General features: G+C 39.6%; 1 protein-coding gene across 1 annotated transcript in view; it reads left to right on the forward strand.

Annotated features, from left to right (window-relative positions):
* The window catches only part of ehbp1 (EH domain binding protein 1), a 159,071-nt gene that overhangs the window by 32,142 nt on the left and 111,388 nt on the right, over positions 1-15,541 (forward strand). Inside the window, exons 6-10 of the mRNA XM_017309054.1 lie at positions 5,843-6,024; positions 7,217-7,356; positions 9,363-9,473; positions 10,999-11,136; positions 12,416-12,680. Of these exons, the coding sequence (XP_017164543.1) occupies positions 5,843-6,024; positions 7,217-7,356; positions 9,363-9,473; positions 10,999-11,136; positions 12,416-12,680 (836 nt within the window). The remainder of the gene's footprint in view (positions 1-5,842; positions 6,025-7,216; positions 7,357-9,362; positions 9,474-10,998; positions 11,137-12,415; positions 12,681-15,541) is intronic.

Raw genomic sequence — 15,541 nt, forward strand, 5'->3', positions numbered from 1 at the left:
TAGCATTGCATGCCTTTTATGTCTATTGTTGCTTTTTAAAATACATATAAACACACAGCTTCAGGGAGAGAAAAGGTAAATCCTCACATATAATAGTAACTGATGATTAAATTGGCCTTAATCTTTGTGTGTGTGCGCATGTGTCCATAATGGCTATAGTGTGGCATTCATAGACGGTATGTAAAAAGGGCTGCCTTATCACTTATCAGGGGAGGCCAAATTGACACAGAGGAATCACTCCATTGTGTGTGGATTCAAAGAGAGATGTGAGCACATTGGATGTCTCCATTTCCAATAACTGTGACCTTGAGGCAAGAGAAATAACACCTCCAATCTGCTGACTGTTGGATTCAGACACAGCCAGCTGATTTTTGGGGTGTCGGGAGCGGAGGGCTAATGCGGCGCTGACTTTGGATTATTCTCTAGGGTAAATTGAGTTTCGCTGTAATTGTTTCCAAACCCTTTTGAATGTGGATTACAGAGGGGCTGTTGTGCGGTGAGTTATTTGTTCAGTAAAAAGGCAAATGATATGCAGAAATGTTAAAAAATGTAAAATTTAGAAAGTTTTTTAATAAGATTTTTAACGAAAAATACCCTCACTTCCGAACGTACTCACAACCCTTTCATGATTTCACTTTTTATCTTACTAGGGCAGCACAAAATATCTCTATTTCACAATATCATTACCTGTGTTTCCACTGATAAAATTGCGCAAATTAAAATGACTAAAATACGCTCAATGGAAGCACACCAATTTTGAGAAAAACTCACTTTTGAGCTAGGATGAGGTGGTTTTTCAGTTGTGTTTTGTAAAACTGCAATGGAAACACTTTTTTTTTTTTTTGCACCACGACTGACACTTGGATCAGAAACTGATATCTACCAGCACAAAGGTCTGAAAATCAGCCACTGTCCCCGGTTGCTCTGTTGGGAGACATTGACTGACAGATCTGCCCAACAGTGAGTCTGTCGCAATATTCAGTGACTTTTAAGATGAAAGATCGGTATCGGTCAAGATGAAGTTAGGCATTTTAGTGATCGGTAATCAGCCAGAAACCTGCGATCAGTGCACCTCTGCTACTCAGGTTCACATCATTTTTATTTCCACTTCATAACTATGTACAACCTTATGTTTCGTCTGTCAACATAAAATCACACTAAAATATGTGAAAGTTTGTGGAGTTCAAACACTCTGAGGGAACGAAAATATGTTCTCATCGGTTTTCTCGAGCCGTTGCTTTAATCCACTCTGTATTTGGAGTACAGTTGACCTCGTCTTGTCCCTTCCTCTGCAGTTCAGTGGTGTTTTGTTTTATGCTAGCAACAGGCTTAAGTGAGATAATCATCTGCTTGATGTGAAACCAGTGATTCATCACTTATCACCCTTGTAATAACAGAGCCATGGTTTAATCTTCTGTCTTTGTCAACAGCACATTCAACATCACCGCACTCAGTTTGCTTTATTGAAACAGGGCAGTTGAGTAATACCCACAATACTCTTTTTCTGGCCTTTTTGTTACATATATAACACTTCTGATTGAATTTGACATTAGAAGCTTAAATATATACATACAGTCGATCAGAGCAGATCATTAGAAATGAAGTGACTGGTGACCTTTTGTTAAAACCCTATTAGTTGATTGATGTGTGCATGGGGGCTCTTAGTCTTTTTGTTGATCATGTGCTAACAGTGCCCAACTGCCAGTGTGTGTGTGAGTGTGTGTCAAACCAGGTCTAAACAAAGCCATATTCGTTTTTAGCACTCAGCCTAATTAATCCATCTCTTAGCCACAAAGGGGACCCTTCCCCTCCCTTTTCTCCAGCATGTCCCATTGGCATTTTAGGGCAGAGAGATTCAGCAGGACCCCCGGGCACCCTCCTGCCCTGACCTCTGCCCCCCCACCAGGGGAGCATCTGTGGATCGATCTGGGGCCAGCTGGCACCAGGAGGAAGAAAAGGGGCAGGGCTGGCACTCTTAAAAAAACACAGTTCAACTCAACACACACATACATACACACACAGACTTCTGCAATGCAAGCCACTCTTTTAAAGGACGAGCAACACTAGGCCAGTTTGAGGCTTGGTAACTTAGCTCGTCCCTTTTTCTAAATTGAAAGCCTTGACCTTTTAATGGCAAAATGCAGGTTTAAACAGTTGCCACCAGGGGGCAGCAAAGAGCTGTCACCCCCCTACTTTTTCTCTTTCAGTCTGCTCCTTGCTTGCCCTTTTTTTACTCCCACTGCCACACACACACGCACACACACACACACACGCACAGAGATACACACATGTCATTCTGTAGGCTCAAAGAAAGAACATATTGATAGTCCTATCCTCTTTGTAATAAATTAAACTTCTGTATTGTCCTTCCCTTTCATTTTACACATTGTCACATCCTCCTAGTCACCCTAATCCGTGTTACTTCCCATACCTTCTCTCCAACACACACAGTGATTGACAAGCAGCATCCAGGGAAATGGAGAAGATTCCCATTGTTTGCCAGCCACTACCCAAATCTGTTGAAACGGTTATTTCATTCTTCTGCTGCACTATTTGCATATCCTTAACTATTTCCTATTTTTCCAACTCCCCCCACACTCCTCCTCCTTCCATCTCCCCAAACTGCTTCTCTAAATCCCCTCTTCTTAAGTGTTTGCCGCATTTAGCAAATTCATTCATAAAGTATCTGCATGGGCTATTAGCTTAGTATAATAGCAAAGGGTATAATCTGCTGGGAGATAAGAGGTAAAAGGAGAGTTTTTCTTCCTTTTTCTTGCTCCCCTTCTTCTAGGCTGTTCTTTGGACAGTTGGGTCGGCGGCTTCAGGTCGTTATGTTTTCGTGCAAAATGCGACAAGGCTCAAATGTCAGCATCAAATGTCAAGTGCCCTCCGTAGTGAGTTGGTTGGTCTCTTCTGCTTTTTTTGTTAAATCATTTGTTTGAGCATGGAGACAGGTGGAGAAGAGGAACAGGTGCAGAAGGTTGGATTAGACGAACTGTTGAATATTGGCGGAAGAAGGAGAGAACGGAAAGCCAGGATAGAAATGAGAGTGTTGAAGAATGTCGTTCTAGGAAGCATTAAATGTTTTCTATGCAGTGTAGAAATTAGAGGTGCACTGTTGGCGTATCACCAATCATTAAAAAGCCTGACCTGCCGATTTTGGCTGATGCTGGGTTTGTTTTCATTTGAAACCTTGCTAAATATTGCAACAAATCTAAATTGTCAAAAGTGGGTGACTTTTGTAAACAGGTGAGTGGGTCTCTCAACACTCTTACCACAGAGCAAAAGAAGACGGTGACTAATTTTTAGACCGTTGGTAAGGCTAAGATCGGTGGATAAGATCGGTTACCGATGTCGCAAATTTAAGGAAATTGGGGCTGATCATTGCACCCCTAGTAGAGAAGTTTGAAGTTTTTCATTTATTGCAGCTCTCCCTGGCTTGATCAACATGCAAAAGATAATGACAAGTTTGGAATTGGTTTTCCAGTGTTTTAAACCTCATGAGTTTGGTAAAAGTCAGTATTTGATCAAATTGTAGATTTCTTACTTTCTTGCTTGATGCAGTTATGGTCTACTTCTTCTAAAAAAAATTGGCATATGAGTTTAATTCTACCAGATGTTTGAATTCTTTTTTTGTATATATTGTTTGGAAGTAATTCTAATGTCAGACATGTTTTTGTCCTTTTTGAATTCCCAGGGTTGCTATAGAATTTAAGTTTTTATAGGTCTGAATAAGTATGAGGACAGAAATGCTATATGGAATTTGGAATATTTGTAATTCCTGTATTTTGTTTAAATGGATTGTCCTGTATATCCGTCTAGCTGTCTGTACATTATTTTTTGCAGATTCCATGATTCAAACCTAACCACCATTAAAGAGTTTGTTACATAGCATTCTGAACTTTTATATTTCTAGTTGAAAAATAAACACAAAATTTATAGAAAGCTTCAAGAACTTTAGTCAGGAAATGTTGGCATACATTCTATGTAGAAACAATGACTTCTACAATGTTTAGAATTACTAAAGTTTGTAAAAAGTGGCTTAAATGACATGTCTATGTTCCTCTTTACGCCTAATGTTGGAACTTTTCTAGCTGACCTGTGGATTTGTAATCTCTGTTATGGGCTTGAATAGTTTATCACCTTATTACCAAACGCCTTACCACTCCAACCTGTCACAAGTTGTGTGTGAATAGGTGTGTGTGTGTGTGTGTGTGTGTGTGTGTGTGTGTGTGTGTGTGTGTGTGTGTGTGTGTGTGTGTGTGTGTGTGNTGTGTGTGTGTGTGTGTGTGTGTGTGTGTGTGTGTGTGTGTGTGTGTGTGTGTGTGTGTGTGTGTGTGTGTGTGAATAAATAACCTGCAGTCTTCAGCGATAAGGCTGAGATTGAGTTTTCCCCCACAGCGCCAAAGCATCTGAGATGAGTGTGTGGCTTTTGTGTGTGAAGACATCAGGAAACCGCTAACGTAAAGAGCTTGTATCGGTTTATCTGGCACACACGGCAGGGAGTGTGTGCATGTGTATATGTATATGTGCTCTAGAACTGGTGTAGTGTGAAAGAGAGCTAGCTGCCCTGCTTTGTTTGCCATTGTGAGCACAAGAGGATGAATCCTCAGAGCTCGATCCATGTCTGAGACAAGACTGGATGCTACTGCGTGCAAAACCATGGCCTGTGTTTGTCAGTAGAGTTTGATGCCGTTTATACACAAGCATGCAATAAAACATATACAAAGAAATGGAAATTATGTGGACGCAGACATTTTAAACAAACGCATGCTTTTGTGCTTCATTGTGAAGCAACATCTGAGTACCGGTGTGTTGTTCCTTTGTTGTGTCATTTCAAGCAACGTAGTAATTTCCTATTACTGAATGTACTTAAAAGAAGGCATTGTGGCTTGGCAATTTTCACATTGGTAGTGTCAACACAGCAAGGTGGTGAACCAGTCTGATATTCACCAACAGCATGGTGCTTCCGTATCCAGCCAGACAGTTTTTGTTCAAGGAGGTCAGAGAACGGCTTGGAACATCCCCAGCTGTTTGGTTTTCAGGTCTAGCAGTCAGCCACCAGGTTTTTTAGCAGTTCTTATTCTGAACACACTGCCTTTTGGTTAGCGACCTGCATGCACATGCTCACATTAAGGGTGTATTCACACTACCCCTGCTTGGTCCGCTTTAATCAAACATTAGTTCAATTAAATAGGTTTGGTTTGTTATGGAAGGTGTGAATGCGCATTTGATATCTAAAAAAAGTGAACTCCGGTTCACATAAAAACTTGGGTCTCAGTTCGGTTGAAGTGAACTCTGGTTCAGTTTGAATGAACGCCAAGCGGACCGGAGACCACTCCAAAAGCAGGAAGTGGACTACAACGCAGGGCATTCTGGGTAAATACAACAAAAACAAATGTGCAAGCCTTGTGGTCTTTTACCAAAGACAAAAGAGAAATGTTGCGATCTCTAAATCTGATGCTACTCCAAGTTGTACTCTGTGTCTTCTTCGGAGGTTTTTGTGTTGTTTCTTTCAGTTGTTGTTGGTGCAGCGCCATCACGGGTGAGGAGGTTAAAGTTTTTTCAAAGAGTTGCCATTTTGGTCCCCAGTCGAACCGAGTCAAAATACCCTAAAACTCTATATCACCTCTGTGGCATATTTCCAAACTAATTGGACATTAATACTCTGACTGACAATGTATACTAGAGAACAGAACGTCATCCAAACAATTCAAGATCAGATCAGCCATTGGAGATGCACAATGCATTCTCCTAAAAACCTCCTCTCAATGTGGTGTTGAGAAGTAGTGACTTGTTTTGCCCTACATCAAATGTGGTGTTCAATCTCCCTTGTCTGCAGGAGTCTCTGTCAGGACGGAGGAAGGCTTTAGCCACCAGCAGCATAAACATGAAGCAGTACGCCAGTCCCATGCCCACTCAGACAGATGTCAAACTCAAGTTCAAGCCCCTGTCAAAGAAGGTGGTGTCAGCCACACTGCAGTTCTCTCTCTCCTGCATCTTCCTCCGGGAAGGAAAGGCCACGTAAGTATTATTAAATATTCAGCACAGTTTAACCTAAGGGTGTGCAAACATTTTACAGTACAGACTCCTGTACTCATGACTTCCAGGTTCCCTTTACACTCTCTTTAGTTCACAGACACACTCAGTCTGCGCTTGCCTATTTAATCAAAAATATGATAACTGTCGCTTTGATTTTAAACTTTCTTTATTTTTAAGCGTTTCCCTTCCTCCCACCCCCCTGCATTTGAGTGCAGCGCCGAGGTCTTTGTTGCGTCGCGGACCGCGGGTCGATGGCGCGTAACCCTTGTTAACCCTTCTGGGAATGATGTCGACCACACACAAACAAACCCCATCATGCCAGTTCAAATGAGCCTGTGAGCCTGGGAAACACCAAACACAAAGGGGAAAGAGAGAGAAATACAGCAATTATGATGGAGCAGTGATATCAGGAGATGGAGGGGAGTGGTAGGAGGCGACATAAAATACCAGGAAGCATATAGAGATAGTTGGGGAGACACGGAGAGATTCAGGTTCAGTCGAAATGTGAAGTTTTCGATGCTTTTAACAGAAGCAAACAAAATGTTGATTTCAACACACTTTAGAAAATACACAGAGATTAAACAGACTGTATCTTTCGATACTTCATTTTAAAAATATCACAACCAAAATAAATGTATTTTGTGGCGTTTTAGGAACAGATATTTGGAAATACCAAATCCAAGTCCAAGACTTACAGTCAGTGCCATGTATACTATTATATCTAAGGGGTTTAATAGTAACACACTTCATTTTGGCCAGTAATAACTCACTCACCAATGACGTGTTTTTGACAGTAACACATATTTTTTAGGGATGACTCAACACACACACCTACAGTCCCCTATATACATTTATCTTATTCCTTTGATATTTTCTTTATTTGCTAATGCGCTTGTCTAATGCTAGCATTTTTTCCTCTTTGTTTTGACTCATTGATAAACCATTGTAATACAATTGGTTTTCCACTTGATGAAAGTAGTGTTTTGAAATTCAGCTACTTCTCACCTGAATCACTTTAGAGTCGGAATCTGATCTCTGACTGGTTTCTAATCAGTTTGTTTTGGTGTCATTGTGTTTATTTTTGTTTGTTTTGTACTAATTTAAGTATTTAGTCTTTGTTCTTTCTTTCCTGAACAGTTTTTACAGTCTGTAATCATAAGTTTCTCTGTTCCAGTGATGAGGACATGCAGAGTCTCGCCAGCTTGATGAGCATGAAGCAGGCCGACATCGGCAACCTGGATGACTTCGAAGAGGAGAACGAGGAGGACGAGGAGAACAGGGTTAACCAAGAGGAAAAGGCCGCCAAGATCACAGGTATAAACTGGAACAGTACTTTATTTTATTTTTAGATAATGAGCTAAAATCAAAGATTTTTTTTTCTGTTTCTAAGAACTGAAATAGTAGAAATATTTTAACAACAATGGGTCCTAATGGTTTTTGCTACCATATTTCTTTTTCTTTTTTTGTTGTTGTTTTAAGAATTGAACTGACAGTATAAAATGTAGCCCATATTTTAATGATACTTACCAGTTTAAATAAAGGTGTAAATATAAAGTACAACACTTTTGTCTAGTAACAAGTAGTACATACACATTTTGCCGTTTTGATCCAGTGTGTCCAGGATTTGTTCCAAATCTGTTATGAAATCATATTTGAATAATTTTGCAAGCAAAACCAAAAACCATGTTAGTCAAAAGTGTTTACAGAATAACTAGCTTGAACCATTTAACCTCCATTAATGATCACCACTGACGGGGCTTTTTGTGTGGCATCGACATATCCTTCTTTTCTTCTTTTTTTTCTTTCTTCCTTCAGGCCTCTGGTTGTTGGGTTGTACCTAAAAACAGCAACTATGATTTTTCCAAATGCATGAGTTCATAGAGCGTGGTTTCCAGCCTGAGGGTTGTGTTTATGTTGCTTAGGGTTTCCTGTCGCATCCCTCCATATATACATGCTCAGGATTCACCGTCTGGTCTAATATCTGGGCCTCACTGCTTCCTGCTTTGCTTAATCCAACTTTTCAGAGCGGCACCTCTTCACGTTAAGCTTCATGCGTTCCTTCCTTTTTCTTTTCCCTTTTTTTTCTTATCTCATTTATATATATATGCATTGAATGCCTACAGCAACGCTCCACTAGCATGCATCTCTGAATCAAAGGCCAGGACAAGCCAGCACAACTCCTTGCAATCATCATATTTCTCAATGAATCCTACCTACAGAACAAGCCAGCAAGCTTCTCGAGTGTTTATAGCAACACCAGGCAAACCGGGTGGTTTGCTCTCTCTTGTTAATGTAAATACTTGACCCCAGATGGATGTCTGTGTTTGGATTTGTTGCTATTTTACCTTTTTCTTAGTATTTTATAAAGTAAATTGCTACTTACCCTTTGTCTTTAGGAATATAAATATGTTGGTTTTTTTAAGGTGAATACATTGAAAATTTCAACAGAGTTAAGGAGGAACATGTATTTTTAATGGAGACCGTAAGCAAAGGTGTAGCATTTTGACAAGTAATCTAGCCATTTTATGGTTTGTTTGAAACTGGCTGATAAAAGTCTTCACTGTGGTGCTTTGGTTTGGTTGTGCATCATGACAATTACTATTATATTATCTTAAAATGGTCTCAAAACAACAATATTACCCCTTATCGCAATAACTTCTCTGACAATTTATCATCCAGCAATAGTAGTTATTGTGACAGGCCTACTGACTAACAGACCAGGTCATGTCTGCATGTGTTCAGTTATCAATAGTCACCCATTGTTGCCAACTCAGCCACTTTGTTGCTATATTTGGCCAATTTTGGGGCGAAAAAAAAATTGGTATCGGCCAAAATCGGAATTGGCAGGTCAGACTTTTCATAAATCACCGATTGGCCAGAAAACTGCAATCGGCGCATCTTTAAAAAGTTTGTACCAACATACTGTAGTGAACCCCTATTTTTTTTCACACTTGCTTCATATAGCCATGCTAACAGTTCAACTTTTTGAGCCATGCTATTAGATTAAATCATTTAGGGTCTAAACTCTTGATGTTTAGTTCCGTCGTTGAAGCAGAATTATTACATTTTATTTTCTTCTACTGCAACAGTTTTTAATAAATTTCCAGATTTATCAATAAATTATCAATAACAAAACAAAAAAAAAAAAAACCTTCTGTTTTCTCCTTTTTTTTTTTACTTACTCTGTATATATTTCTGTGTAAATAATGTGAGTTTGTGTGACTCTGCGAGTGAATATTATGCATAAGGGTCTGTTTTTATGCATTGTTCACTTTTTACTCTTCCTCCCTCCCTTCCTGTATTGGGCCTTTCGTTTACAGAAATAGTAAACCAGTTGAATGCCCTCAGCTGCTTACATGGGGATGATGATGATGATGGTATTCCCAAGCGAGCACGCAAAGCAACAGCTAAGCCTGCTGCTTCCTCCCAAGGTCTTTTTTTCCACCTTTCTTTCACCCTAAATCATCTTCTGTTCTTTTTTTTCAGTGGCTTGTAACCTCTACCCAACCATTACCTTTTTTATTTATATGTATTAAGTGTCTATTTTTAAATAGACATTTGAGTTTTTGTAATATTCAACATGTAACCCATTTTGGTTCCTTTTCTGTTTGGTCCCTTCCTGACCCCCACACCTCCTTGATCCTCGTCATTGGTATTGTGATGTTGTTGTGGTCATGTGATAATAAAGTTTATTTTGCCTCACTTGTTGTCCTCTATTGTGTTGTAAAAAATCAGTAAACATCAGTTGGTGTTTATTCTTTTGTTTACTGCTGTTTTTGACAGTGTGACCTTAAATTTTCTGTTTTACTGCATTTGGAGGTGAACCAGTGTAGGATTATTAACTAATAGGATTATTAGTTGCTGGTTATTTGATTCCTTTGGCATTTTGTATCTTTCTAGACATTTTCATGTACAAAATGGGGTTCTTCTATTGATCTTTATGAATTTTGTAACCGCCACTTGGATGTTTAGCACTCTGGCGAAACACAATTGAAAGTAAATTTTGACATTTCCTAACAGTCAATGTCAAAGAAAATGTGAATTTATTTAATATCTTCCTTTAAAAAAAATCTTAAAAATACATTATGCCTGAATTTCTTGCTTTTTATTATTTCCATAATTAATATCTGCCTAGAGAAATGCCAGCTGGTGGTATGAATTGGTGAAGAGGCAGAGTGACCTTGAGTCAGATTAAACATACCTAATTAACCCATTTTATTTTTCTTCAATATGAACAGAACAATATTCATTGAATTGTATTGCCCCATTTTTAAATGGAAAATCTCTTCATTTCAATGGTTTGCATAGAAAACAGCTCCCCAAAAAACAGCTAGCAGTCGAAAGTATAAAACCACTTTTTCAGAACTGCAGCCTGAAATAGACACCAGTATGCAAAAAAGTCCTGCGCCTCTTATCATGTACCACTCCAAATCGCCACACTACATATAGATCAAGAGACACATAGGCTACTTGCAGCAACCCCCACCCTTCTCACTCAGAGTGTCACAAAGCTCTCAGCAGTATTCCTTGGCATCTACTTCAGACACATTTACAATCTTTTCAAAGCGGCCCGCACCCCTGTCGCCTGGGAACGAGCCACGATCAGTACGATTAAAACAAAGTAGACGAGCCTTGGAGATCTCCAGTAAGGATCTCCATAGCAACTCCATGCGTTTCTTCAGTCCCTCACGGGAGACCTCCCCTTCGTACTGCATAACTTTTCCCAGAATGCCACTGTTGTACATGCGCTGACAAGCGAGAGATCCGAGGAAAGCAGAAGTTCAGGCAGCAGGTCCCCTAAAAGAGGGGTGTACTTGTGGTCTTTCATCTTGTGGTTCACTCCAAGTGCAGATTTTTGGATACTTGAGTTTGAGGATGTCTTGTGTTGTGTGTTCTCTGGCTTTTTGACATTGTTGCGTTGCTTAAATGTCTTTCTGTTGGACTCTAATGTGACAGAACTGATCAACAAGCTGAACTTCCTGGAAGATGAGGATCAGGACTCCACTCCCACCATGATGAACAATCCCTTCGATGAGCCCGACGGTGACCTTCATCCCTACCCCTTTAACCCATTCGGTGATCCGGATGAGGAAGGTAGGTGATAAGAGCTGTGTGAGTTTACTACCAATGCTGACTGATTTTTGAGGAAAAGACGACCGATTGACTAATCGGGGGCAATTCATCGCAAAATTAGAGATGCGTTGATCCGATATTAATATCTGTATCAGTCCCCATATTGAAAAAAAACATTCTACATCTGGTATCAGTGACAATGTGCCTGATCCATAAGGGGGAATCTAGTCAGTCTAATTCTATGCTTTGTGCTCCGAGTGACATAATGTTTTATTATTTTTCATAATATTTAGCATTTCTAATTGCACTTTCTGAACCATTTGAAAGAATTGTTGCAGTTTATTTTTAGATATTTGACCGAGGTAGTCAGCCTGTTGTACTCCTAATTCTTCTGACCAGACAAATTTAAAGTTGTTTTTTACACATTTGACCAAACTTGTGAAGCTATGGGTGAATTTAACTGTGCTGTACTGGTGCAGAGTTATCAAATAAATTTGTAATTCGGTCCATTTATTTAAAAACGACATGTTTAAGTCAAGTCAGCACTGCTTTTCTGTATCAGATCAGTATTGGCCAGTAGAAAACCTTAAATATCGGTGTTGGGTTCAGAAGTGAAAAAAAACTGCAAAATCAGTCACTAGTTGATTTTTCAGCACGTCTTTCTTAGCTTTGATCTTAAGAAAAAACTGTATTGGAGAGCATCTTTTGAATGGTAAGCTGTGCATATCAAAGCGTTAAAATGGGCAGGCCAAGTCTGGAGCACCACAAAAGGCTTTGAGTCAGATTGCCAAAAAATGATTTTTGTCTTCCCCCTTGATAGACTGGGGTGTCTTAGGGGTTTTAAGACACCCTTAAGCGCCCAAAGATCATCAGCTTTGTTGCCTTGTGTAAGTTTATTTTGATGTGCGCCTTAGTGTAAACTTTAAAAATTTGCATTAATACAATTTACTGTCGTTAACTTTAACTGGGGAAAAAACAAAATCCACACCGTTTGTTTTAAAATGCTTTATCATTTGTCTTCCACATCCCAATTTGAAATATTGACACACATAATGAAGGTGATGCATTGGAGGAGTTGAACTTCATAAGAGAAAGAAATCTGTACAGATAATACACACTATATAAGCAGAGAAATTGGCAACCAAGTATGTAATGCTTAGCTAGTTCCCAAGATAGACTGCAGTCAGATTTGTTTTCTTGCTCTCTGCTGTCTGGCTCACTACTCGCTAACAAAGCTCTTGTCAAGTCTAGTGAAAGACGTGTTGTTTATGCAGTCGGCGCTCTCGTCCTTATCGAACAGAGCTCCCTCCCCAGCCGGCTCTGAGGCAGCAGCTTGATGAGGACTACTCCTACGACCACGACTCGTCAAACCCGTTCGGTGAGCCGGATGGACTGGAGACCGGTTCTGCTCCCGGGAACCCGTTTGACGAGCCCGACCAGGACCCTGAGCTTCAGCCAGACCCAGAACCTCCCAGGACCAAGCAAAAGAAAGGAGTACGGCCTGTCGACATGAGCAAGTACTTGTATGCCGACACCTCTCACAACGACGAGGATGAGCTTGACGAGTAAGACTTGTTTAAGTCTTTATTTGCCTTTACAGCAAATATCTTATCTTCTAAGCCACTTAAATCAGAAAGCAATTAAAGAACAGTGGTATTATTGTCTGTTATATTGTATAAAATGGACTTTCTGTTAAGCATCCTACTAATATAGTTTGTGTTGAATTAAGGAGAGTGTGGCAGTAGTACTAGGTGAAGCTCTAGGATTACCAGCATGGTTACCAGTAGCATTCCAAGCTGTATGAGAGACCCCTGTTAGAGGCGTGCTTGTAGCCATGGCACGGGCCACCCCCACCAACACCACCACCACGAACAGGAGCAGGGTAAAGTGGTGAAGCAGCTCTTTCAACGGGAACAAGGCCTCTGTTGTTTCATTGGATTCTTTGGCCTTGTCTTCCTTTTTTTTTATTCTGTCCTGGCCTCCATCCCACCTCTCAACATCTTGCATTAAACTTTCACTCTTCGCCATTCTCTTTAACTTCTTCCTGAGATGTTGCTTATTTTATTTCACCTCGCTTCCTCTCCCCCCCATGTTTTGTCTTTCCTTTACTGTGTCAGATTAGTTTCTGTCCTTATTAGAATAAATAGTCTAAATAACAAGCTTAACACAAACAAATTCACAATAAATTGTTTATTTGCAGAATCACAATAATTGACACTTGAATTAAAGTCAAACGCCCTCACTTTTTCTGCAGTTTTCCTCAGAAACTGCACTTCTAGTTTTGTCCCTGCGCTGTGCTGCTAATAGTTATTGTTATATTTGTGCTCCCAACCGGAGCCATAGTGAGACTGATTCAAGCACATATGTCTATGCGAGCAAACAATAATTTGTATTGTGTGCATTTAAATTTGACACGGGTTATTTATTAGGAAGGGCTTGCCTTCAGTTTAAAACTTTAAAAATTCTAACTATTGGAAAATGATTGCTTACCTTAAAGAGCTTTATTTTGGAATATCTCATGATAACACCTTCATAAATGTTGCATCTCACATCTGGGGAAACCGTCTCTAAATTTTGGAGAGCCTATAATGCTGGAATGTAAAAAGCACACGCTAAGCTAAATAGGCTAAATAGCGACAACTCTTTTTTTTTTTTTCTTTTCTCTCGATCACTCCTATATTATACACTCCTGTACAATTATAAAAAGGTAATGTTAGTTGGCAAGTTAAGCTAGCTGCTCAGCCACAGCTTTCAGTTTGCTATTTACCTGATACTCGTAGCTCGCAAATTGTAGTTTTAAAGCAGCATTACCCATTAAGAGAGGTAGTTGGCACTCCTGTAGTTTTCAACATCTACTGTATTTCTAGATGGTTGGTTTGTTTTGTAAAATGTGGAAAAGTCTAATTTTAGCCCACTAACAAAGTATTACAACATATATGGGAAGGATACATAATATCATTCTTTATTAGCTGGGGAAAAAATCTGGTCATTCCAAGAGTATACCTTAAAACATGAATAACAAAAAAAAAAAAACTTTTTAAAAATCTTGGTGTACCTCGATATTGCAAAAGCTTGCCCATACCTTGTAACAAGCGTGACGACCATCTTTGCAAATGTACGAGGACATCTGATGGTTCCTCGGCAGGTTTTCATGACAAAATCTCAAGTCTCTCAGCAAATTTCTTTCTGCCGCGGATCGTTCTGTAGTTCTGCTCAGCGAGATGTTTTAAAGATAGTCCATGACCTTTCCAGAAGAGTGTCCGTGCCTGAACTGTAAATGTGTACCCCTCGGTTTTGGCTGTAGAGCAAAGCTGTCACATAGATATATATTTTAGCTCCACTCAGCTGTCAAAATACAAACAGTTTATTGACTGCAATGTCCCTTTTCCTCTTGCTTCTACATCAAGAGCCATATTTCTAAGAATAGAGGGTTCAGGAGGGCACACATTGTTTTGACTGAAGCCCTTTCACTTGTCTTTTAGTTTGGGCTCGCTGGTTAAAGCTCGTCTACAGGCCTGACTGCCTTTCTTTGTTTCTTCACTTGTTTATACTTCTCAGTTTATCGGCCAGCTTATATATTGACACAGAGTAGCTCTAAATGACGCTGCTCCGTCAGTTTCTTCTGTCCTGCTCTGTTCTCTTGTATGTTTAGGGCTGCAAATGACATGTTGAGTGAATGTCTTGAGGTCATACCCCTAGCTTTCAGAGCCACAAGCATGCAGGCATATTGGTAACATCTTAGTGTGTGTTTTTGTTGCATGCTTGTGCATGTGTGCATGTTCTCCTGTTCTTGCCCGTCTGTCAGTAGTCCACCTTCAGTAGTGAGGATATGAGGTCACACAGTCCTGACCTCAGTGCACCTGCTTCTCCTATTAGCGTCTTCTATGCCATACAATGTGGGTGTTCTTCATTGTATGGCATGAAACCTTTGTTTTGGTGAAGCAATCTTTCTTTTCAGTTGTGTAGTTCAGCCGTAAATGTCTTCAGATAGTTCTGATTATCTCTAATAATTCTTCACTGAATGTGTTTATGTTTGATAAACTCACTACTTTTTTGGAAAGAAACAGCTTTACTCTTCTCTGATGCTTATTACATAGAGCAAAATTTTTAACACGCCTTTAATTACGTTTTGTCACGCTACATCCACTAACTTCATTCTGTTTTGGGGGATTTTATGTAACAGAACAAAATGACAGATTTATATCCTCTTAAAAGGTGCAACACAAAGTATTTTTAGTGTTAGTGTAATATCCAGCAACGATTTATAAAAAAAAAAACAGACTTGGACACTGTCTTTCATTAAACTTGCCTGAATCCAGCAGACATTGGTTTTTGTTGTTGACAAAAGAAATAAATTTCTGGACTAACAAAAATGGAGAAAAATCAGTCCAAGAAGGTTAGGGAACTGTAGATCTTTTTATATATA

This window comes from Poecilia reticulata, linkage group LG15 (assembly GCF_000633615.1).
Source record: "Poecilia reticulata strain Guanapo linkage group LG15, Guppy_female_1.0+MT, whole genome shotgun sequence".
Lineage (NCBI taxonomy): Eukaryota > Metazoa > Chordata > Actinopteri > Cyprinodontiformes > Poeciliidae > Poecilia > Poecilia reticulata.